Genomic DNA, 23457 nt, shown 5'->3' with positions numbered 1-23457 from the left:
CTGCTACTATTTAAACATTTACTCAAATTGAAACTTGATCAAACTACATTTCCCAAAACAATATTTTCTAAGTATTATTTATATATGAATCTTAAGTGAGCTATTTTTATTTGAATATTTTATCTATATATTAAAAATATTGTATTGCCAATTGAAGACATACACTAATTAGGCATAACAGACATTTAAACCCCAGCAATAAAATTTTTTGGCAGAACTCAATTCCTATTAGTCACAACTTGTAAGTAAGCACAACTTTATATTTTATTCTATGTATGCATTGGTTAAAACATTAAAAAATAAATATAAATTCTGGGGTGTAGCTAAACTGTATTCTTAGAGAGAAATTTATATCATTTAATATTTATATTCTAAAATAAGAAAGGTTAAAAAATAAAAATGCTAAGTCCAAATGTAGATGATTTTCTTTCTCTGCCATGTGCTGAACTGAGAGTTTTCTGACCATGTAGAAATTCCCCTTGGACAGTCTGGGGAAACCTCCACATGCCTCTCCCTCCCCATCTGACATACCCCACTGGAAAGGTGAGGGAGCAGCAGGGGTTTCTCTTCCACAGAAATAGCTGGTGGCCCCACAATTAGTCGTTTTAGTCACAAATGACACACCCTCTATAGGCAAAGAGCAGTAATTGGGGATTATTAGTGATGGTGGAAGGAAAGCAGAAAATGACACTTTGAGCAGTGGGTGAGGGGCCGAAATAAGATAAAGGACAGAAAATCACTATACGAAGGTAAATGATTTCTCCTCAAAATAGAGCTCGGCTCTGAGCATTGAACAGTGAAGAGGGGAATGTCCCTGTCCTCATGGAGCTGATGTCTCAGGGGTGGGGGTAGGAAGACACTAAAGGAGTAGATACTAAAGATACTAAAGGGGGAGGAAGGTACTAAAATTAAACAGAGCACAGAGGATGTCATGTGATGATGAAATAAAGGAGAAGAATGCACAGGGAAGGATAGGAGTGATGGGTGCAGTTAAAGGGGGCTTGGGAGGAGAGGTCAGGGAACACTCTCTGAAGAGGGGACATCTGAGCGGAGACATCTGAGCAGTGACCCAACCTGTCCATGCACTGTGGGCTGAAGGGACAGAACAGGTGAAGGCTCTGAAGCGGGTGTGAGAGTGGTCTGCTGGAGAGTCAGCCACAGGCCAGAGAAGCCAAAATGCAGCGAATGAATGGTGGCCAGAGGGGAGGGGGTAAATGCTGTCACCAGGGTAAAGTTTAATTTTAAGAGAACAGTGGCTGTGATGTGGGGAAAAGGGTACAGCACGAAGCACAGGTGGAGACCATGACAGGGATTCTTTAAGATGAGGATGTTGATTGCTACACTGGGGTGGAGGGGTGGGGCGAGCAGTGGAGACAGAGAAGGATCAGCTCCAGGACCTGTTCTGCAGAGACAGAGAAACTGCCCCTAAATGTGTATGTTTCCTTTCTTCCCTCTCTTTACTGAGAGTTTTGTTCTCCACCTTTCAGGCCAGAGTCTTTCCTCAAGTTATCTGGGGGTCCTGGCCACTGTTGGATATCCCCGAGCTTGGGAGAAAACAGCTGAGTGGGGCTCTGCGTGCTTGAGTGGGGCCTGTGTCTCTCAGTTCTCAGGTGTGGACCCACGTGGATCTGAGGCGTTTGCCTTGGGCAGCTAAAGATCTCCATGAGTGCATCCCACAGACTCCTACCTGGGTGTAGTGACTCTGGTCACCAGTGTGCTGGTTGCTAAGGGGGAGCAGGGGGTGCGGCTCAGCCTACAGGCCTTCACTGGGGTTCCTGCTTCTTTTGGTGAGCTTCTTACCCCAACCTCACCTATGCCCACATCTACATGTTCACAGCCTCTTTTCTCATCTTTCCCATCACATGCAAAGCTGGGGTAGAGAAGGGGACAGATACTCACCTGCTCTTGCAGACTGGGAGGATATAGACATCTCTAACTCCTTCTTTGGGAGATTTTTTCAGCCATTATTTCTGTTTCTATTTTTAGCCTCATTTCTCAACTCTACCTTTGAGAGTGCCAATTTATCCAGTGCTAGAGCCTTTACTGAACATAAATCCAATCCTTCTAGTTAAGGGTTCATGTTTGCTGGATCTTAGGGTTCATTCGTCTCTGATGTTAAGTTTTACTTTTCTCTATGTTCACTTCCTATTTGTAGTAGTCAAATAGAGGTTCTCTCAACAGAATGAATAAATAATGGCATATACACACAAAAGTACTATCTAGCAATATGAACAACCAAATGTATTATGGACACGTTTCACAATATAATGTTAACAGAGAGTTATACTGCACACTTCCATTTATATAAAACTCAAGAACAACAACTAATTCACAGTGTGAGTGATCACAACAGTGATTACCCTTGGGAGGGACAAAGTCTAGAAGGGGGTAGGAGGGATTCTGGTAATATCTGGTTTCTTTATCTAGGTGTTGGTAAAATGGGGTTGAATGAGGTTGGTTAAATGATTTTTCATCTTCTGAAAAATCAAGTGAACATACAGGTTCACTTTTTTGCATATGTGTTGTATTTCAATAAAATTAAAATGGGCTGTGTCTGTAGTATTCATAATACACTCTAGCAGGAAGTTAAAGCACTCTGGATTTCTTTCACCAACTAATCTTTCCGTCAAAAGCTTTTGTGATCCAGGGTTTTCTCAGGGAAGCAGGTGGGAGAGAGTGGATCAGGTTGGGGATGGTTGGTCTTCCATTAGTGATCCCACAGATCCCCACCACTAACTCAATAGACCCCATCTCACTGACTCAGCAGACCACCCACCAATAACTCAGGAGACCCCAATTCACTGACACTGAAGACTCAACATCATTGAACAGATCTTATATCACACACACCTAAAGCCCTGCATCTCCTACAAAACATACCCCATCAATAAGCAAAAAGACCCCCACTGCTCAACAGATCCACCCCTCACCTCATGGTTCTTGTTACTGTGATAAAATATGGTCCTATGTAGTTAGACGTGCCTGATCCCAGATCAAAGAGAGAAACAAGTCTCTTCACTTGGGTGAGAAGGTGAGTTTATTGAAGATGCATCAACAAGGAACTGGAGGAAAGAAAATCTTTCCAGGACCAGTATGAAGTGAGAAAGGTGTTCTGAACTTTCATAGTCCAAACAGACAAAGAAATGGCAAAGGTCCAAAAGAAAGCAGAAAAAGAAAAGGAAAAAAAAAAAGAAAAAAGAAACTAAGTAAAAGTCACAGGATTCATTAAAATTGAGTAAGGGTCGCCTGCTTCACTTTGTTTGGTCAGCATGTCTTGTTATCTGATAAACCCTTCTCTCTTTGTTGACCATTCAGGCCTTTGATCTTGTCTTTCAAAGAGAGGAAGGTACTGGCCTTGTCCATATGCATTTCGTCCTGCTTTGGGTGATATCTTATACCTACAAGCAAAGCTGGGAACAGATCTCAAGAATGTAACCAGGAACAGAGTGTTAGCTTTTGAGATTAAGTCACAGCAAACTATGCTAGTAACGGCTTTCAGACTTGAAGTGAATCAAGGCTGCCTGATTATAAGCATTTCTAACTACCAAAAACTATACTCAGCTTTTTCCAGCTAAAGGATTATATTGAGCATTTTTCTAACTATAAGTCTCACATCTCTGACACTCCTGTCCCCGCCTTTGGCCCCAGAAATCCATCACAGACACTTCAGCTTCTCTGTCACTTAGGTTGCAGCCCACCCAGCTTTCACCCAACAGACTGATGATCAGAGACCCCACAGGCCAAGCCTTTACATTCCTATCCATGGGAATGGAGCACTACTTCACCCAAAATGTATTAATTTAATATAATTTGAATTAAGGCAGAAATGGAGAAGAAAACATTGTAATTTCAGTGTTTCTCTGAGTTTCCTGGACAGCATCCCAAGATAAATGCTGCATGGCCCCCTCATCTGCCAGAACAGAGCCTTGGCATTTCCACACGGTTGTCAGGGCTCTTAAAGGATAAACCTGGGCCTGAATGGGGGTGGCCTGAGGCAGAGATCCTGCCCAAATCAACACCTTGTGTGGCTGAGGCTGGATCATAGTGATATCCTGCTAGGCCTAGGAGAGCAAACAAAACATTTAAATTTGGATTACAGAAAATATTTTATTATCCTTCATAAAGACTCCACTAGTGGTTTTCTGGGTTCCTTCTCTTCTATGTGTTACCTACTATTATTAACTTACAGTTTTGGTTTAGTAAAAGACCAATCACATTTCTTATTGGTCAGGGCACCCACAGCCACTGGCAAAAGCAGCCATTGACTGGCTCAGCTTGCTGTCTATCTCTGACTACCCAACACTGACAATACCCCGCCCATGCGTTGCAGGAAGACAGGATCCTGCCTAGCAACTGGCGGATCACACTTGCCATTGACCACAGAGCCTGGTGCCTGCTCTGGAGACTGGCCCAGACTGTTGGAGCTCAGTCTCCACCGCAGACCACCAGGCTGGGTACAGCAACCGTGGTTTGGGCCGGGGTCCTGGCCACGGGTCTGAACTGGGTGGGGATCTGGGCTGGCGCAGAGGGTGATGGGGTCCTGGGGGAACACTGGGCAATTATGTAGGGTCAGATGATCCCACAGAGCTGAGAGGAGACCCCCATCCTCAGTATGAGGTTTGGAAAAATGGGCACAGGCTGTGGGGGCTCTAGTCATGGAGGAACCCCTAAGTGGAGTGAAGGGGGTTGGGGCCAGAGTGTGTCTGTGAAACGGGTGGGTTAGGGCTGGATTTGGACCGGCGTTTTAAACCTCAGGGAAGGTGACTGGTGGAAGAGCAGGCAACCAGTGCAGCTGGGAGCCTACATGATTTTCTCATTTCCTCCCCAATCTTAGGGATGCCGGAATTTTCTTCTCAGATGGCACTTATACCTTTATTTACCTGCACGGATACAGAGCAGCCCAGGACCCCCATTGGACAGCGCTGTCCCTTCATGGTTGCTGGAATCCAGGCGTCCCCCGGGTAACAGGCCATTAGCGGTTCCCATTGGCTGGGGCTAAACCTGTTTAAAAAAAATAATGTCTGTTATTACGCTGAAGACTTAACTACAGGCAGGCATTTAGTTCAGCTGTAGTTCACCTAAGGAATAATCACTTATTTTTTAAACTTTCTGCTTTGAAATAATTTCAAACTTAATAAGCAGTTAATGAAGACCTCAGGGAAAAAGCTGTACAAAACAAAAACCTGATTTTCTTTCACTCATATAAGGGTAAAAAAGTTAACATTTTACAGTCTTTGCTTTCTATCTCCCAACCTGTCTCTTTACCTTTTTTTCTGAACTTCTGAACTTTCTAAGCAAGTTGCCCAATCGATGCCTCACCTTCAAATACATTAGGTTTGTCTCCGAAGCCAAGAACACTCTCCTATATTAAAAAAAACACTCCTCAATTTTTTTTTTGCAAATTAACCCTGATACAGAACTACCATTCATTCAAATATCACTTCCATTCAGGTCTCACCAATTATCCCAGTTACGTCCTTTACAACAGACGACTCAGTTCACAATGGGGCATGGCATTTGGTTGTCACATATCTTTAGAATCCTTCAATCAGGAATGGCTTCTCAGTCATTTCTTAATATTCAGGAACTGAGCATTTGTGAAGATGCGCCTCAGTGTGGGTTTCTCTGATGTTTCCATGTGATTAGAGGTAGGAATCTATCTTTGGCAGGAAGACCACTGAAGGGATACTATGTTCTTTCCTGTATTTCATATTGGGGTCAGGGGCACATGGTGTCAATCTGTCCTTTTACTAGCGCTGGTAACTAGATCCTTTGGCTAAGTTGTAGACTGCGAGGTTTCTTCACAGAGTTATCTTTTCCTTTTTGTAATGAATAATTATTCTGCGGAGACATATTTAAACTATGTGAATATCCTGTTACTTCTCAAATTTCACCCACATGTTTTAGCATGCAGAGATCATTCTTGAATGAGACAATTCTTATCATAAAGTTAGGAAAATATGATTTTCTAATTCAATAAAATCACTAAATTCGTTCGCATTCTATTTTAAGAAAGAGTTTTCCCTTCTCCCTTGTTTATCATTTATGTATATCAGTGTAAATGCAAAGATTCCTATTTTATTGCCATTGTTGGTTATTTCAATGCCCGTATTACCCCTGACTTGGTTACTGGGAGCCCCTTGAAGCTGTCCCTGCGCCTTTTTGATATTTCACTACCTTTGAGCACTTCCCTAATTTGTTGCACAATAAATTCCAGATTCATCTTTTACATTCACCCTTGATTCAGCCACTTCTTCAGGAAGTTGTTTCTTTCTGAGGAATAATTACAATAATAGTATAATTAAAGTGTTTTTTTTAAATTCCTGGTAGATATTTTATTTGGAAGAGTTTCCATCAAAAGAACAAAGAGCTAAAGAGATTTTACAATTCCTTATATGAAATAAATTCCTCTAATTATCTCTCAAAACTATTATAACAATAATATTTGTAATCTCTTACATTGCTTGTACTTCTCAGTAGAAATAGCCAGCCCATTAAGAGGCCTTTAAAATTTCTTTTGAAACAACAATCCTCCATTTCATCTTAAATGAATATTTCTAATAGTAAGGCCTCATTTCTTTGTGTCCTTATTTTGGGGCAGATGTTTTATTCAAAAGGATTTTAGCATATGGAAAAGAAGTTAAAGTGGAATGAGTAAGGTATTAATAATTAACTTAACAATTACAATTGTAATGGCCAAAGACTTTAAAATTATTTTGTTTATTTTCTCAAGAGGCATTTCTGTGAAAGGAACAGGTAAGCAATTCAGTTTTGTGAGTTTTTATGCTATTACATATGAACTGATTCATCAAGAACAACAGAAAACCACAATGCCAAACACCTCCTGTTTTGGTGTTTTACGAGGATTTTATAATGCCTGAAGGATTTTATCCTATGTGAAGACTTCTAGGGATTCATCCACATCTGTTGGCTAGCACAGTGAAAATACCCATAAGAGTCAAACACGACCACCTGAAAGACCTTTTATTTCTTGTTGGGTATGTGTGTATGTTTCCTTGTACGTACTATATATATGTATGTATTTAGAGACAATTCTCTTACAAGTAATTAGATTTGTAAGGTATAAAAAAAAAACCTACAAGAGCAAACCGATTTTTTTAAAATTAGGGAAATGACTTTAAAAGTCTCTCTCCTGATACAAAAGGCCCTGGTCTCCAGGCCATACCTCCACCTCCGGCAGCTCATTCAGCAAGACTGGCTGTAAGCCAGGGGGGCTAGTGGGGATCAAAGTCACTGTAGGCTATATTAACTTATTTAAACAGCCACACCAACATAGAAGTACACCTATATCTCTTGGGTTCATACAGAAATACTATACATCTGTATATTATTATATACACATTATAATTAAAGGTACAGAACATAGATTATCTGTCACTCTATTTTTTGTCATCTCCTAAGATACACTGGCACATGCTTTTACTTTCATAGTTTTTGTAACTTATGACAATTTCTTTTACCAGTCCTCCTTGTCCTTATTGTTATTCTCCACACAACCCCATGAGCCAATGGAAAATGCCATTTTCAGTCCACAGAATCAAGTTCATTCTGTGCTTCTTTCCCAGTTACCCAACCCTCCCTCTCAAATGTGTCTCCCTCACTGCGTCCCCCGTGACTGGCCAACACATCTCCATGAGCTCTGTGGAGTCCAAATTCCTCCTAGATCCTCAGACATCAGTATCCCATTTCACAGCTATGATCACATCACCTGCTCTTTGGCCCCAAGTTCCAAGGGGTCAGCGCTACCTGGGGGCCGTGGGGCCACATCAGGTGTGTTGGCATCATAAGGATGACAGCAGTAATGACAAACCGCTTTAAGATGCTTTTAGTTCTTGGCAGATATTTTGTTTAGAGGAATTTCTGTGAAGGGGAAAGCCAGTTATACAGGTTTGCTATATATTTCAATGAAATGAACACGCGGTATTATTTTATTAATGGATATAATAAACCCACAGAGGAGTTTGTAAAGACAGTCAAATAAATGTCTATGAATTGTTTTTATTTAATAGACTGCTCTTTCTTTAAAATTTTCTAAATAATAACAAAGATACTAAAAAAAACAGTAAAACCCCTTACTCTGTTAATGTTTTATAATTGGTCAGTCATTTTACTTAGAAGGACTTCAATGAGAATTCCAAATTTAATGTGGTTTAAAATTTTTTTAAACAAATAAACCCCATATGATTAAGGTATTCATTTAGTGTTGAAATAACCATGCCCAGACTTTACAATGAATTTATTTCTCAGTATAGTTTCCATTTTACAGGATTGTTGTGCAAGATAAATACCTAAGGGGTATTTGAATTTTCTTGATTAAATAAATTTCTTGCATTACCTTACAAATGAAAATATTAACAATAATAACTACAATCTCAAGTCCTGCCTCTCAGCAGATATTTTATTTTGAGGGACTTTTGTGAAAGAGGAAGCTGGCATTGAGATGTTATTTTAAGAGCTAATCCCTAGCCATGTTTTACTTTAATAATGATAATAAAATATAAAATAATAATAAAACTCCTTAGAGTAAAATCCATGGTTTGGTCAGGGAAGGGATGTATGATGAAATTTAGAAAGACTTCCATGAAATTTTTAATTAGTTATGATAGCTTTCATGTGTTTTTTTCCTCATAAATGATACTCCTTAGTCTTTATGTCATTAATGTGTGAACATGTTAAAATACATTGCATGCCTTGTCAGGAGTTTGGTGTGGAAGATTTCTTTGGAAGGAGGAACTCAATCTGCAGTATGAAGAGGTGAGAAGCATCTTGGAATAATCACAGCCCAAGAATGCCACTGATAAAACATTGGGTGTGATGAGGGAGCAGGACTAGTAAATTCTGATCTCAGCCACCTGGAGGCAGAAATAAACCTCAGATACTCAGGATTCTGGAGAAATCCCTAAAGTCCTCCCTCTGGCACTTATTGTCCAGAACTCACTCAACCCCACACACACACACTTGGTGATTTAATACTCCAGGCTAAGGTGGGAGGTGGGCTGAGGTTCCTTTTAGACATGGCTCCCACAGTGATGTGTATGGGGTCATAGCTCAGGCCATGGGTACTGGCACATATTGTGGCTTTGGTACTCACAGTGGGAGTTTGAGCAATGCTGTCTTGTACCTGTGTCTGAGAAGACAATTTAGTGACCACACTAATTAATCCCAGTCCAGTTACCTACCCGTTGTTGAGGCCCAGCTTATGGTAAATTGGTGCCCTGGCCAGGGAAAGTTGGGGCCTCAGCTGAGTATATTTGTCACTACGATGAACCTCCTGTAGAGGTAGGGTTGTGTCCTCTCCACTTGAAACTGGGTGGGCTCTGTGACTGCTGTGACCAGCAGAAGAGGAAGCAAGACTCAAAATTCTGGTTTATACCCCAGAACATGAGAAACTGGCATCCTCCACTTCATGTCTCTTGGATCACTATTTTGCGATTCCTGAGCCACATGTAAGGAGTCTGACCACCCTAAGGTCACTATGCTGCAGTGGCCATTGGCAGGTGTCCAGCGGAGAGCACCAGCCGAGCCCAATCTTCCAGTCGTCCCTCCCACAGCAGCAGATAAGTGAGTGAAGACATCAGGGCTTATGAAACCTAACCAGATACCACCTAAATTCCATCAAGTGAAACCCGTTGAGAGCAAGTGGAGCATGAGAATCATCCAAGTGAGCCTTCACACTCCCATGATTATTCTTGGTAAGACGAGTTACTGAACACAGCCAATGTTACAGGTAATTAAAATCTATAGAAAGACATATGTGTTATAATGGCTGATTATTTTGTCAATTACATGTTTGTTCCATCAAAACTTGAGTAATAAATATAATTTCATTAACAGATATGAAAGAGGGATTAACATATACATGAATACACACACACCATATGTGTATATATATCACAAATATAGCTTATTATGTAATTTACCGAGAACATTTCAGTAAGTTTCCTGAGAAAATGTTCTCAGAGAAGTTGGAATGGGAGGTCATATGTCACTGGGATTTTAATTTTGACAGCACATTCCTTTCATTTTACATTCCTTACAAGACAGCTCCTTTCTCTGCTATACCATCAAGACCAATATTTAGGAAAAATTCAGAGAGGAAATGAGGTCCTGGAAAGTCCATCTTGTTCTGCTCTTATAATGCCCACCACAGTCCATCTGAGAGGCAAACAGACTGCCAAGGGTTCCTGCATGAAGCACAACCTCAGAAGCCCTGTCCCCTTGGTAAAATGACTGCATTCCCATCTTGACACCATGACAATTCACATCAGGATCCGCTGACACTCTCTCAGAAAACCTCAGGAGTTAACCACTGACACCATGTCTCATCACAAGCCTTCACAGTCATTCATCAACAGACCCATCTCCACAAAGAATTCTACTTCGCTGAATCTGACCCACCCCCTACCCTCTCTGCCTCCCAAACATTTCACTGTGCCCTTCTGATTCCTCTACCAGCAATTACTGAGGACTCCTGTCATAAATACTGTCATTTTCCTTTTTGCTTGGCAGCAAGCTCTATATGCTTAGGGATTTCCAGTACACATTGCAGAATCTGAGGTCACTCAAGGAAGTTCTGTCACACTTTGAAGAATCACTGATACCAAGTTGCGAGTAGACTTAGGAATAGAGAAGAGGGAGAAAGCTTTTCAGGCCTGAGAGCCCCGGGACTGGCCTTCTGTTTTAAAGGAAGCCATCTGCATGAGATAGCAGAGAAGGGACTCATGAGTTTGAGGTTGTAGGGATGTGTGGTCCTGACAAAAAAGATCTTCCTCAGACACTGAGCAGCCATTCAATGTCCCTCCTTTTTGAACCAATTTCTGTAGTAAAACTCTTGACCCCGAATTCCTGGTGAGGTCAGAGGTGACCTTTACCTAACATATAATCACAACAGAGAAAGTGGAGATATGCAACATGGTTATGGGGAGAGAAAATAGGATTATTTCATCTTTGCAGCCCTTCTCTCTCCCCACAATTGTGCCCAAGAGAGACATAACAGTGTTGCCAGACCTTCGGGACAGTCCTTTTGTGAACGAAGATTCTACTTGCCATGTTTTGTGCCTTAAATCCTCCCTCAGTGTCACTGATCTCTCAGCTGATTGTGATACTTGTGACTAGGGAGTTTCCCAAAATGCAAATTTTGATTTATCTCTGAGAACAGGGAGTTCCCTGATTCAATTCTTCTATAGTCAAATCACCTGTCATCTTGGTTATTTGTCTTATCACATTTTTTATTATTGGGACACATTTTCCTCCACAGAATGTAATTAAGATGTAGGAATGAATATTTAACTTAGCTAAAAATAATAACTTTATGTATTTATATTTTAAACATCAATTTTTAGTTACTTTAGGATCATTCAATTCATAGAGGCAAATGAAGAGAGCACTAATAATCAAATGGAAATTAACAAATGCTATGCACATTTTAACTAAGGAGTTCATTTACATAGGTACTTTGTCTTATTATGGATACTTTCAACATCTCCTTCAATGAAAGCACAGTTGTTTCTGGTCTTGGAAGAAAAGGGCATTCTTCAAGGGGAGGAAGTGGGAATGAGCAAGGATGGTCAAGGTGGAAGGAGGATCACGTAGAGAGAAAGGAGCATGTCTACTTCCTCAAGGCTGGAGTTCATTTTTCCAGGGCATCCCTTTAATACCAAAGCTATGCTGTTGATATTGGTTTGAATTGCTCTAAGTTGTCTCTAAGATTTACAGATTGATCAGAATTGTTTGAGTGATTATGTAAACTATTACTGATTATATTTTTATTACTAATTCTTTCACTACTTCATTTTGTCTCCATTAATGTTAGCAAATCTAAGAAAAGATGATTATGCCTGTTAACTTTCTCTTATTCTACATATTCCCCTTTCATGAAAGTATTTATATAGTACTTTATTTTTCTTCTGTATTGATTACTTTACAAATATCATTACCAGTGATACTTGGTTTATAAGACCTAAAGGAAGAATGGACTTTCCCTAAAAGCAGGAATATATGAGTACATCAAGTTAGAATGATGGCTTAGGATGGTTTAACCATAAAAGCAGCATGTATAGTAAATAGCAGAGAGCTTGAGGTTTTATCTAAAGAGTGTCTTTACGAGCAAGGTTTCTAAAGATGTTTACTGTTGTTTCTGTTAAATTTCTGAATCATCTCTCCATTTTCCTGCTCACTCCACATTTCTCACTTCTGTTTAACTTCAGGTCACCTACACACTCATTTCCTAGGATGAAGACGTTATTCCTTTCTCTGCCCAAGTCCGCTCTGGGTAGCTTCCCTCATATGTCTGTTCTAACAGTTGCATCGTTTGTTTTTTCTTGTTTTTCATTTCTGTCATTTTGGACACTTATTTGTTAATTTTTAATTTTCCCCAATTTAAAATATTTAATAATGTATATTTCTATTTTTACCTATGAGTTTCAGAGATTTTTCTTACTACAGGACACTTTCCATGTTTATAAATTATCTGTACACAAACTGATTAATGTACTTATTTCCTAACTAGTATATGCATTATTCATCACATCTGCTTCACTGAAAAGAAGGATTTTGAGAGTCCTGAAGGAAGAAAGGGCTTTTCTCAGAGATATCAGGTAGGAAACAGCATAGCAGGTCCCAGGTGCTTACATGCAGGAGGATCAGAAGCAGCATGTGTACTTCTCCTAAACTGGCTCTTAGGAATGGAAAGAATACAATATTGAAATATTTATTGTAAAAATAAAATATACAGTAGTGAAAATTTGAACTCAGTGTAATACAGTTTGCTACAAGTAATATGATTTCTCTGTGACATCTCTTTAGGAACAAAGGTTCGATGTCCCCACGGTATCTTGTGTTTATTGGAATTCAATGTTGTCTTGTTTTTTTCCTAGACAAGACTCTTGGTGCTTCTGGTCACTCAGGGTTTCCTCAATTCATTAACTACTGGATATTTTCATAGAAATTTCTCTAGAAAGGGGCATCTCTCCTCTCCGTTACGGCAAGTTATTGTCTGAGTACTTTTCACAATCCTGTTCTTTCAACTGTCAGGCTACCAAAGTGGGAGGTCTCACACTACCTAACTTTGAAGCATATTACAAAGCTACACTGCTCAAAACAGCATGGCACTGGCATAAGGACAGAGATAAAGACCAATGGAATAGAACTGAGTGTTCAGAAATAGGCTCTCGCATCTATGGACAACTGATCTTTCATAAGCCAGTCAAGCCAAAGCAACTGGGATAGAGCAGCCTCTTCAATAAATGGTGTTTGGGGAACTGGATATCCACTTCCAAAAGAACGAAAAAGGACTCCTACCTCAAACCTTATACAAAAATTAACTCCAAGTGGATCAAAGGCCTAAACATAAGCGCTAAGACCATAAGACTCTTAGAAGAAAACGTAGGGCAATATATTAAAGATCTTGGGATACAAGGTGGTTTCCTAGACCTTACACCCAAAGTGCAAGCAACAAAAGAACAAATAGACAAATGGGATCTCCTCAAAATCAAACACTTTTGTACATCAAAGGACCTTGTTAGAAAAGTAAAAAGGCAGCCTACACAATGGGAGACAATATTTGGAAACCACATATCAGATAAAAGTTTACTATATCCCGAATATATAAAGCAATCCTACAAATCAACAGAAAGACAAACAACCCAATTGAAAAATGGGCAAAAGACATGGACAGGCACTTTTTTGAAGAGGAAATACAAATGGCTCAAAAACATGAAAAAATGCTCAACTTCACTGGTTATTAGGGAAATGCAAATCAAAACCACAATGCGATATCATCTCACAACTACCAGAATAGCTATTATCCAAAAAACAGAAAATAACAAGTGGAGAGGATGTGGAGAAAGAAGCACTTTAATTCACTGCTGGTGGGAATGTAGAATGGTGCAACCACTCTGGAAGACGGTGTGGAGGTTCCCCAGGAAGCTGTATGACCTAGCTAGTCCACTGCTAGGTATATACTCAAAGAAACTGAAAGTTAACACAAACGGAAATTTGTAAACCGATGTTTACTGCAGCATTATTCATGATTGCCAAGAGATGGAAGCAGCCCAAATATCCATCAAAGAACAAATGGATAAACAAACTGTGGTATATACACATGATGGAATATTATGCAGCTGTAAGACAGAACAAAGACATGGAACATATAACAACGTAGATAAACCCTGAGGACATTATGTTGAGTGAAGTTAGCCAGAAACAAAAGGACAAATACTATGTGGTCTCACTAATATGGACTAACTTCAATGAGCAAACTTTGAGAGTTAAAAGCTAACACAGGCTACCAGGAGATAGAAAAGAGGGTAGAGATAAGGCATTTGATGCTGAAGGACTACAGAATCTTCAGCAGGATTGATTGTATAGATCCAGAAATAAATAGCATAATACTGTGTGATGGTAGCACAATATTGTTAAGTACACTGGACAAAGATATCTGAGAATAAAGCTGAAAGAGGTGGGATAGGGAAATGTATGAAACCAGAAGTAAAGACAGATGATGAAGACTGGGACTGTATAACTTCGCAAAAACTGGAGTGGCCAATAACTGTTACTAAATGTACAAACATAAAAATGTTCTTACATGTGGGAGAAAAAATGAATGTCAACCATGGAGAGCATTGAAAAACATGGTATTTGGGAAAAAACATTCAAAGCAAACTGGAGTCTAGGGTCAAAAGTAACACTGTAATATGCTTCCATTAAATGTAACAAAGGCAATACCAAAGTTAAATGTGTATGAGAGGGGGATATAAGAGAGGAATATGGGATTCTTCGTGGTAGTGTTGTTTCTGTCCTTACTAGTACATTGCATTGTATGACATTTCATTTTTCATTTTTTTTTTTTTACTTCTCACAAGGAAAAAAAAACTTTTTCATAGTAATCAATATGTTTAAGTGCTGCTGACTGCGGTCATAAATGTACACCTCAATGATAATACCATGAACAACTGACTACACTGTGGATAACTGTATGGTATATGACTATAGCTCAATAAAACCGAATTAAAAAAAAAAGATAAAACGATGACAGTGAATTGGAAAGTTTACAAAATGACAAAGCAGATCAAAACAATACAAAACAATGAATGCCAAGACAATGGAAATACGATAATGCAATGAATCGAAAAAAACAGAATAGAACTGAAAGTAAAATATAAAACACGCATTTATGCTTCACAAAAAAAACCAAAACCATTCAATGAGGAAATAACAGTCTATTCAACAAATAGTGCTGGGACAACAATAGAACCTCAGGCAAAAGAATGAAATTGGACCCATACTTCACACCATATACAGAGATATAAACTCAAAAAGGATCAAAGACTTAAAGTTAAGAGTAAAACTATAAAACTCTTAGAAGAAACCATAGGAGTAAACCTTTATTGCCTTGGGTTCAGAAAAGGATTATTTGATACGACACCAAAAGCATGAGCAACAAAACAAAAAACACAGATAAATAAGTCAACCAAAAATTTAAATTTTGTGCTGTGAAGACGCTATCGATACAGTGAAAACACAAGCCACAGAATGGGACAAAACCTATGGAAGTCATACATCTGTTAAAGGAGTTGAACCTAGAATATACAGACAACAATCAACAAACTGGCAAAAAAACTGAATAGACATTTCTCAAAGGGAGACTAATAAACGGCTCCCAAGGATATAAAAATACGCCCAGCATTACAAATCAACAAGGAAATGCAAACCAAAACTATAACGCGCGGGCCGCGGGGGCGAAGGAGGCCGGGGAGGCCCCGCAGGCCGGACCCGCGCCAGACTCCCGCCCCCGCCGCGGCCATGGCGTCCCCGCGGGCGCCCACCCCCTACGCAATGCGGGTGTGCGGGCCGCCCGGGGCCCCGCCGCGCCCCCAGCCCGGCCGTGTCCGCGAAGGGCACCCGGCGCTCACCTGCGTGACTAGGCCGCATGCCGCCCCCGCCGCCGACCCCGCTTTGGACCGCCAGCGCCGGCCGGGGTCGCCTCTCCGTCCCGCTCACAGGCTGGTCTTCACCGCGGGGACCACCCGCAGCCGCTTCGGCTCCTTGGGGGCGGGACAGAGAAACGCTGCCGCCGCCGCCAGCACTCTGACGTCACCACGCTCATCCGCCCCCAGCGCTCTGACGTCACCGCGCGCACCCGCCCCCAGCACTCTGACGTCACCGCGCTCATCCGACCCCAGCCCTCTGGCGTCACCGCGCGCACCCGCCCCCAGCACTCTGACGTCACCGCGCGCGGCCCCCACCGCTGGCCGTGCGCGCTCCCCCAGCCGTCGCGCACTAGCTGGCCGCGGAACCTGATAGCGGTCGGAGACTACTGAAACTCCGGATTATGTTCTGGCTGCTAATTTTGCACACGCAAGAGTTCGGGGAAGATGATTAGAAATGGAAAAAAAATAAGACGGCCTCTCCTTGAGAATGACCCTTGCGCACTAGAGCAGGCTGTGTGTTCAGCCGTCTTGGGGACAGTGGGAGTTGAGCTTCAACCACCTCAGAAAGCAGTTTGGCCCTATGTGCTGTGGTTGAAGCTCTGCCCATCCCACCCTCCAGCAAGTCCAGTCCCCCGGACACTCGCACACAGGCCCCAGGACCCACACTTAAGGAGACTCAGAGCAGCGCCACCCTGAAACAGCAGGCGCCCCACTCCCAGCGAGTCTTACAAGCAACGCGATAATGAGTTGTCAATGATGTGGAGAAATCATAACACTTACACACACTGCTGCTGGGAATGTGATGTGGACACTCTGGAAAACTGTCCACCAGTTCTCCTAATGATTAAGTAAATAACCATATGATCCAGAAATTCCATTACTGTGTATATTCCTGAAAAGAAATGAAAACATTTGCCCACACAAAATCTTGACAAATGTTTATAGCAGCACTACTTATAATAGCCAACAGTTGGAAATAAACCAAATTTCCATCAACAGATGAATGGATTAAACACTGTGGTGTATCATCTGCAGATAGTGAGTTTAACTTCTTCCTTTGTATTTTGAATGTCTTTTATTTCTTTTTCTTGCCTATGCACTAGCCAGAACTTCTAGCACAGTGTTGAATAACAGTGGTGACAATGGGCAACCTGGTCTTGTTCCCATCTTAGAGGGAAAGCTTTCAGTCTTCCACTGTTGAATACAATGTTAGCTGGGGGTTTTTTATATTATGTCCTTTATCATGTTGAAGAAGTTTCCTTCTATTCCAATCTTTCAAAGTGTTTTTATCAAGAAATTATGCTGGATTTTAGCAAATGCCTTTTCTGCATCGAGATGATTGTGTGTTTTCCGCTTTCAATTTCTTTATGAGGTATATAACAATTGATTTTCTTGTGTTGAACCACCCTTGCCTACCTGGAATAAAACCCACTTGGTCATGGTGTGCAATTTTTTAAATGTGCCATTGGATTCAATGTGCAAGTATTTTGTTGAGGATTTTTGCCTCTATATTCACTACAGAGATTAGTCTGTAGTTTTCTTTTCTTGTAGTATCTTTAACTGGCTTTGGAATTAGGATGACATTGGCTTCATAGAAAGAGTTACGTAGTGTTCCCTCTTCTTCAAATGTCTGGAAGAGTTTGAGGAGGATTGGTATTAATTCTTCTCGGAATGATTTATAAAATTCACCTGTGAAGCCATCCGGTCCTGGGCTTTTCTTTGTTGGAAGGTTTTTGCTGACTGATTCAATCTCTCTACTTCTGACTGGTTTGCTGAGCTCTTCTGTTTCTTCTTGAGTCATGTTGGCTGTTCATGTGTTTCTAGGAAATTGTCCATGTAATCTCAGTTGTTTAGTTTTTTGGTGTACAGTAGTTCATAGTATGCTCTTACGATCTTTTTAGTTCTTTGGAGTCCACGGTAATAACACTCCCACTCATTTCTGATTTATTTGTGTCTTCTCACTTTTTGTCTTTGTTAGTCTCCCTAAGGCTTTGTCGGTTGTATTCTTCTTGAACCAACTTTTGGTTTTATTGATTCTATTGTTTTCTTGTTCCCTATTTCATTCATTTCCACTCTAACCTTTCTTAGTTCTTTCCTTCTGCTTGTAGGGATTAGATTGCTGTTCTTTCTCTAGTTTCTCTAGGTGTTCAGTTAGGTCTTTGATTTTAGCTCTTTCTTCCTTTTCAATGTAGGCATTTAGGACTATAAACTGCCCTCTCGGTTTACCAGTTCCTCAAAAAATTTAACATAGAACCACCATATAACCTGGCAATCCCACCTCTAGGTATGTACACAAAAGAATTAAAAGCAGGGACCTAGGCAGACATTTGAACCCCAGTGTTTATATCAGTGTTATGAAGACAATAGCCAAAAAAAATGGAAGCGGAGATTGGGCAAGATGGTGGCAGAGAGAGGAGTGGAAGCTAAGTAGTCCCCCTGGAACAACTAAAAAAAAACCGAAACAACTAGTAAAGAATCCAGAATAACTGCAGGGGGACAAACGAGACCGTCCACTCATCATACACCAACCTGAATTAGGAGGAATGCCCAAGATCACAGCATAAAATCTGTAAGCAAAACCTGCGGATCCAAGTCATGACACCCCCTCCCCCACAGCCCGAGCTGCAAAGCCTCCTGGTGCCAGAGAGAAGCTCTATCCCAGCAAGCAAATATAGCTCAGCTGAGCTTCAATTGAGGTTTTAAGTAGCAAATGTGAACTTCTCACTACAGGTAAAAATCCCCAAAAAACAGACAGAGGCTTTGCGTGATGACTGACCTTGGACAGACGGAGGGTCGCCTTGGACTAGGTCTGCAGGGGACTATCTGTTTCTTTTTCGGCTCAGTGGAGAAAGCCCCAGTCACTTTCAGTTTCCAGGGCTGTGACTCAGGGAAGAGTGGAGACAGCACAAGCAGAGAGAAAGGGTGGGGCCCATTCCATTCAGAACCAGACCCCAGAGCCTGGGGGAACACGGCCATACCTCCTCACACCAGTCAAGAATTATAGGGCAGAAAAGCACAGTGACCTGAGGCATCACAGGGTGGAGCAATTTTCTAAGACACACCCTCAGGGAAACCAGATACTGAATATTTCTTCCCTCTGGGACCTGAGCCTCTTCTGGTCTGGGAAAACCTGATTTGGATAACCAAGAAACCATGCCTAGACAACAGAAAATTACAACCTACACTAAGAAAAACAAAGTTATAGCCCAGTCAAAGGAACAAATGTACACTTCAACTGAGATACAGGAATTTAAACAACTAATGCTAAATCAATTCAAAAAGTTTAGAGAAGATATTGCAAAAGAGATAGAGGCTGTAAAGAAAACACTGGGCATACATAAGGCAGAAATCGAAAGTTCAAAAAAACAACAAGTAGAATCTATGGAAATGAAAGGCACAACACAAGAGATGAAAGACACAATGGAAACACACAACAGCAGATCTCAAGAGGCAGAAGAAAACACTCAGGAACTGGAGAACAAAACACCTGAAAGCCTACATGCAAAGGAGATGGAGAAAAGAATGAAAAAATATGAGCAACGTCTCCGAGAACTTAAGGATGAAACAAAGTACAATAATGTATCACTGGTATCCCAGAAGGAGAAGAGAAGGGAAAAGGGGAAGAAGCAATAATAGAGGAAATACTTAATGAAAATTTCCCATCTCTTATGAAAGACATAAAATCACAGATCCAAGAAGCGCAGCATACCCCAAACAGAAGAGATCTGAATAGGCCTATGCCGAGACACTTAATAATCAGATTATCAAATGTCAAAGACAAAGAGAGAATCCTGAAAGCAGCAAGAGAAAAGCGAACCATTACATACAAAGGAAGCTTAATCAGACTATGTGCAGATCTCTCAGCAGAAACCATGGAGGCAAGAAGGAAGTGTGTGATATATTTAAGATACTGAAAGAGAAAAAACCGCCAACCAAGAATCCCATATCCAGTAAAGCTGTCCTTCAATTATGAGGGAGAGCTCAAAATATTTTCTGACAGACAATGAGAGACTTTGTGAACAAGACACCTGCCCTACAGGAAATACTAAACGGAGCACTACAGGGTGATAGAAGACAGGAGTGCATGGTTTGGAACACAATTTTGGGAGATGGTAGCACAACAATGTAAGTACACTGAACAAAGATAACTATGAATACGGCTAAGAGAAGAAGGTTGGGAGCATGTGAGACACCAGAAGAAAGGAGGAAAGATAAAGACTGGTACTGTGTAATATGGTGAAATCTAGAGTGTTAAACAATTGTGATAAAATGTACAAATATGTTCTTTTACGATGGAGAACAAGCAAATGTCAATCTTGCAAGGTGTTAAAAATGGGAGGCATTGGGGGAGGGATGCAATCAACATAAACTAGAGGCTGTAACTAATAAAAAAAAAAAAATGGAAGCATCCCAAATGTCCCTGAGTAGGTGTATGCATAAACTAAATGTGGAATATTATTCAGCCTTAAAAAAGGAATGAACTTCTGATGTAAGCCATTACAATGATGAACTGTGAAGACCTCATGTTGAAATAAGTCACACATGAAGAAATAAGAGAGACATGAATCAACTAATTTAAAGTAGTTAGAATAGGCAAACTCAAAGGGACAGAAAGTAGAGTACAGGTTACCAGGGGTGGGGAAATGAGGGGCATGGGGAAATAATACATAATGAGTGTATAGTTTCTGTTTGTGTTGATAACAAAATTCTGGTTATGGGTGGTGGTGAGGGTGGCACAAATTGGAAATATGATTATTCCCACTGAAATGTATGCTTGGAGTGATTGATATGGTAACATATATGTTTCCACAATGAAAAAGAAGAGCATCTAAAGAGTCAACAATAGGTTTGAGGTGAGGCAAGCTCATGGCATAGGGAGGTGTGGAATTTAGTTAGTCCCCTAGAGCAACTAGTAAATAGGAAGGAATAACTAGAAAACAGTCTGTAACAATGGATGAGGGAACATCCAAGACCAAAGACACTTCGAACACCAGTCTGGAATGGGTGGAATGGCTGAAACTTCAGCATAGAACTGTAAGTAAATCTCCCCAAACCGTGGAGCTTGCTCCCCTCTCCCACCAGCATGGTAGATTGAGTTGAAAAACGTCACTGTGAGATAAAGAAGCTGAAGTAAATACCTGAAACAATTAAACTGCAACACAGTACCCTTGATTCTTGAAGATGAATGCATAACTGTGTAGCTTACAAGGTGTGACATGTGATTGTGAAAACCTCGCAGATCATTCTCCCTTTATCCAGGGTATGAATGGATAAATAGAAAAATTGTGTAAAAAAATTGAAACATAGGGTGGAATGTGTCGGATGATTTGGGTGTTGTTTTTTACTTTTAGATTTTATTCTTATTGTTATTCTTTCTGGTGTAAGTAAATGTTCAAAAATAGACTGGGGTGTTGAATGCACAACTATATGATGGTACTGTGAACAGCTGATTGTACACCATGGATGACTGTATTGTATGTGAGTATAACTCAACAAAACTGAATTTTTAAAAAGAAGTTAACAGGAAAAACTGGGTGAGGAACAAACGAGAATTCTCTGCAACTTTTCCATGAATTGAAAACACTTTCAAAATTTAAAAGTTTATTTAAAAGAAAAATAAAGAAGCAGTCCCTGCCAGCAGCAGGGGAATGTAGCTCAACCAAGTGCCAATTGCCTGAGACCTAGACCCAACTGGTCTATGGAAATCTGATTGGGATAATCAAGAAATCAGATGTCTAGACAAAAAAAAAAAAAAAAAAATATGAATCACTTTAGGAAAAATTAAGATATGGCCCAGGCAATGGAAAAAACTTAAACTAGAACTGAGATACAGGAGTTGAAACACCTAATTAAAGATCTTCAAAAATCTGCTAAATAACTTCAAAAATCAAACCAATGATTTGAGGGAAGATATGGCAAAAGAGATGAAGGATATAAAGAAGACATTAGGCAAATATAAGGAAGAACTCAAAAGTTTGGAAAAGCAATTGGCAGAACTTATGAAAGGCACAATAGGAGAGATGAAAAACACAATGGAGACATACAACAGCAGATTTGAAGAGGCAGAAGAAAGGATTCAGTAACCAGAGGAAAGGATACCTGAAATTCCACAAACAAAAGGACAGGGAAAACAATGAAAAATATGAGCAGGATTCAGGAAATTGAATGACAACATGAAGTACACATACAGGTGTCATGGGTGTCCCAGAAAGAGAAGAGAAGGGAAAAGGGCAGAAAGAATAATGAAGGAAGTAATCACTGAAAATTTCCATCTCTTATGAAAGAACTAAAGTCAAATAAAACACAATGTACCACAAACAGAACAGATCTGAGTAGACCAACACCAAGGCACATAATAATCAGATTATCAAATGTCAAAGACAATGACAGAATTCTGAAAGCAGCAAGAGAAAAGTGATCAGTCACATACAAAGGAAGCTCAATAATACTTTGTGCACATTTCTCAGTAGAAACCACGGAGGCGAGATGGCAGAGGTATGATATATTTAAGATACTGAAAGAGAAAAAAGGCCAGCCAAGGATTCTATATCTGGAAAAACTGTCCCTCAAAAAATGAGGGAGAGCTTAAAATGTTTTCAGACAGAAACTGAGAGAATTTGTGAACAAGATACCTGGTCTACAAGAACTACTACAGGGAGCACTACAGGCAGATAGGAAAAAAACAGGATAGAGAGATTTGGTGAAGAGAGTAGAAATGAAGACTATCAGTAAGGGTATTGTATGGTCTCACTAATATGGACTAACACTGATGAGCGAAATTTGAGAATTGAGAACACAGTTTATCAGGAGACTGAAAGAGGTTAGAGATTGGGCATTTGATGCTGAAGGAGTACAGAAGGTACGACAGGATTGATTGTATAGAACCAGAAATGGAATGGGTAACATAATAGTGTGTGAAGGTAACACAATATTGTAAGTAATCTGAACAAAAATGAGTATGACTGTGGTGGAAAGAGGAAGTCTAAGGGCATGTTATGACACCAGAAGGAAACATAGAAGATAAACACTGGGATTGTATAATTTAGCAAAACTTAGAGAGGTCAATGATGGTAATTAAATGTACAAGTATAAGAATGTTTTTAAATGAGGGAGAAGAAATGAATGTCAACATTGCAAGGTGTTAAAGCTTGGATGGTATGGGCAAAATACAATGAATGCAAACTGGAGTGTATAGTTAACTGTAACATTATAAGATGCTTGCATTCATTGTAACAAAGACAATATACCAAAGCTAAATATCTATAAGAGGGGGATATAAGGCAGTGAGATGGGATTCTTGGTGGTGGTCTTGTTGTCTGAACTTTTCACTGTATTTTATTTTTATTTTTATTCTATCTTTTGTTTATTTAGTCTTCATTTTTTTCTCATTTTCCTCTTTCTTGGGGGGAGGAAATGGAACTGTCCTCATATACATTGTGGTGGTGAATGAATAACTGTGATACTTCCCAGGAGTCTGGTCAAGCAAGCACTGGCCTAACCATTACTG

At 40.3% G+C, this 23457-nt stretch overlaps 1 protein-coding gene across 1 annotated transcript in view; it reads right to left on the bottom strand.

Annotated features, from left to right (window-relative positions):
* The window catches only part of LOC119516503, a 121458-nt gene that overhangs the window by 15437 nt on the left and 82564 nt on the right, over positions 1-23457 (bottom strand). Inside the window, exon 5 of the mRNA XM_037812801.1 lies at positions 4881-5001. Coding sequence (XP_037668729.1) covers positions 4881-5001 — 121 coding nt within the window. The remainder of the gene's footprint in view (positions 1-4880; positions 5002-23457) is intronic.

Source organism: Choloepus didactylus, chromosome 20 (assembly GCF_015220235.1).
Source record: "Choloepus didactylus isolate mChoDid1 chromosome 20, mChoDid1.pri, whole genome shotgun sequence".
NCBI classification, from domain to species: Eukaryota; Metazoa; Chordata; class Mammalia; order Pilosa; family Megalonychidae; genus Choloepus; species Choloepus didactylus.
Note: the sequence above shows the minus strand (reverse complement) of the source record. Positions and strands in the feature narration are given on the sequence as shown.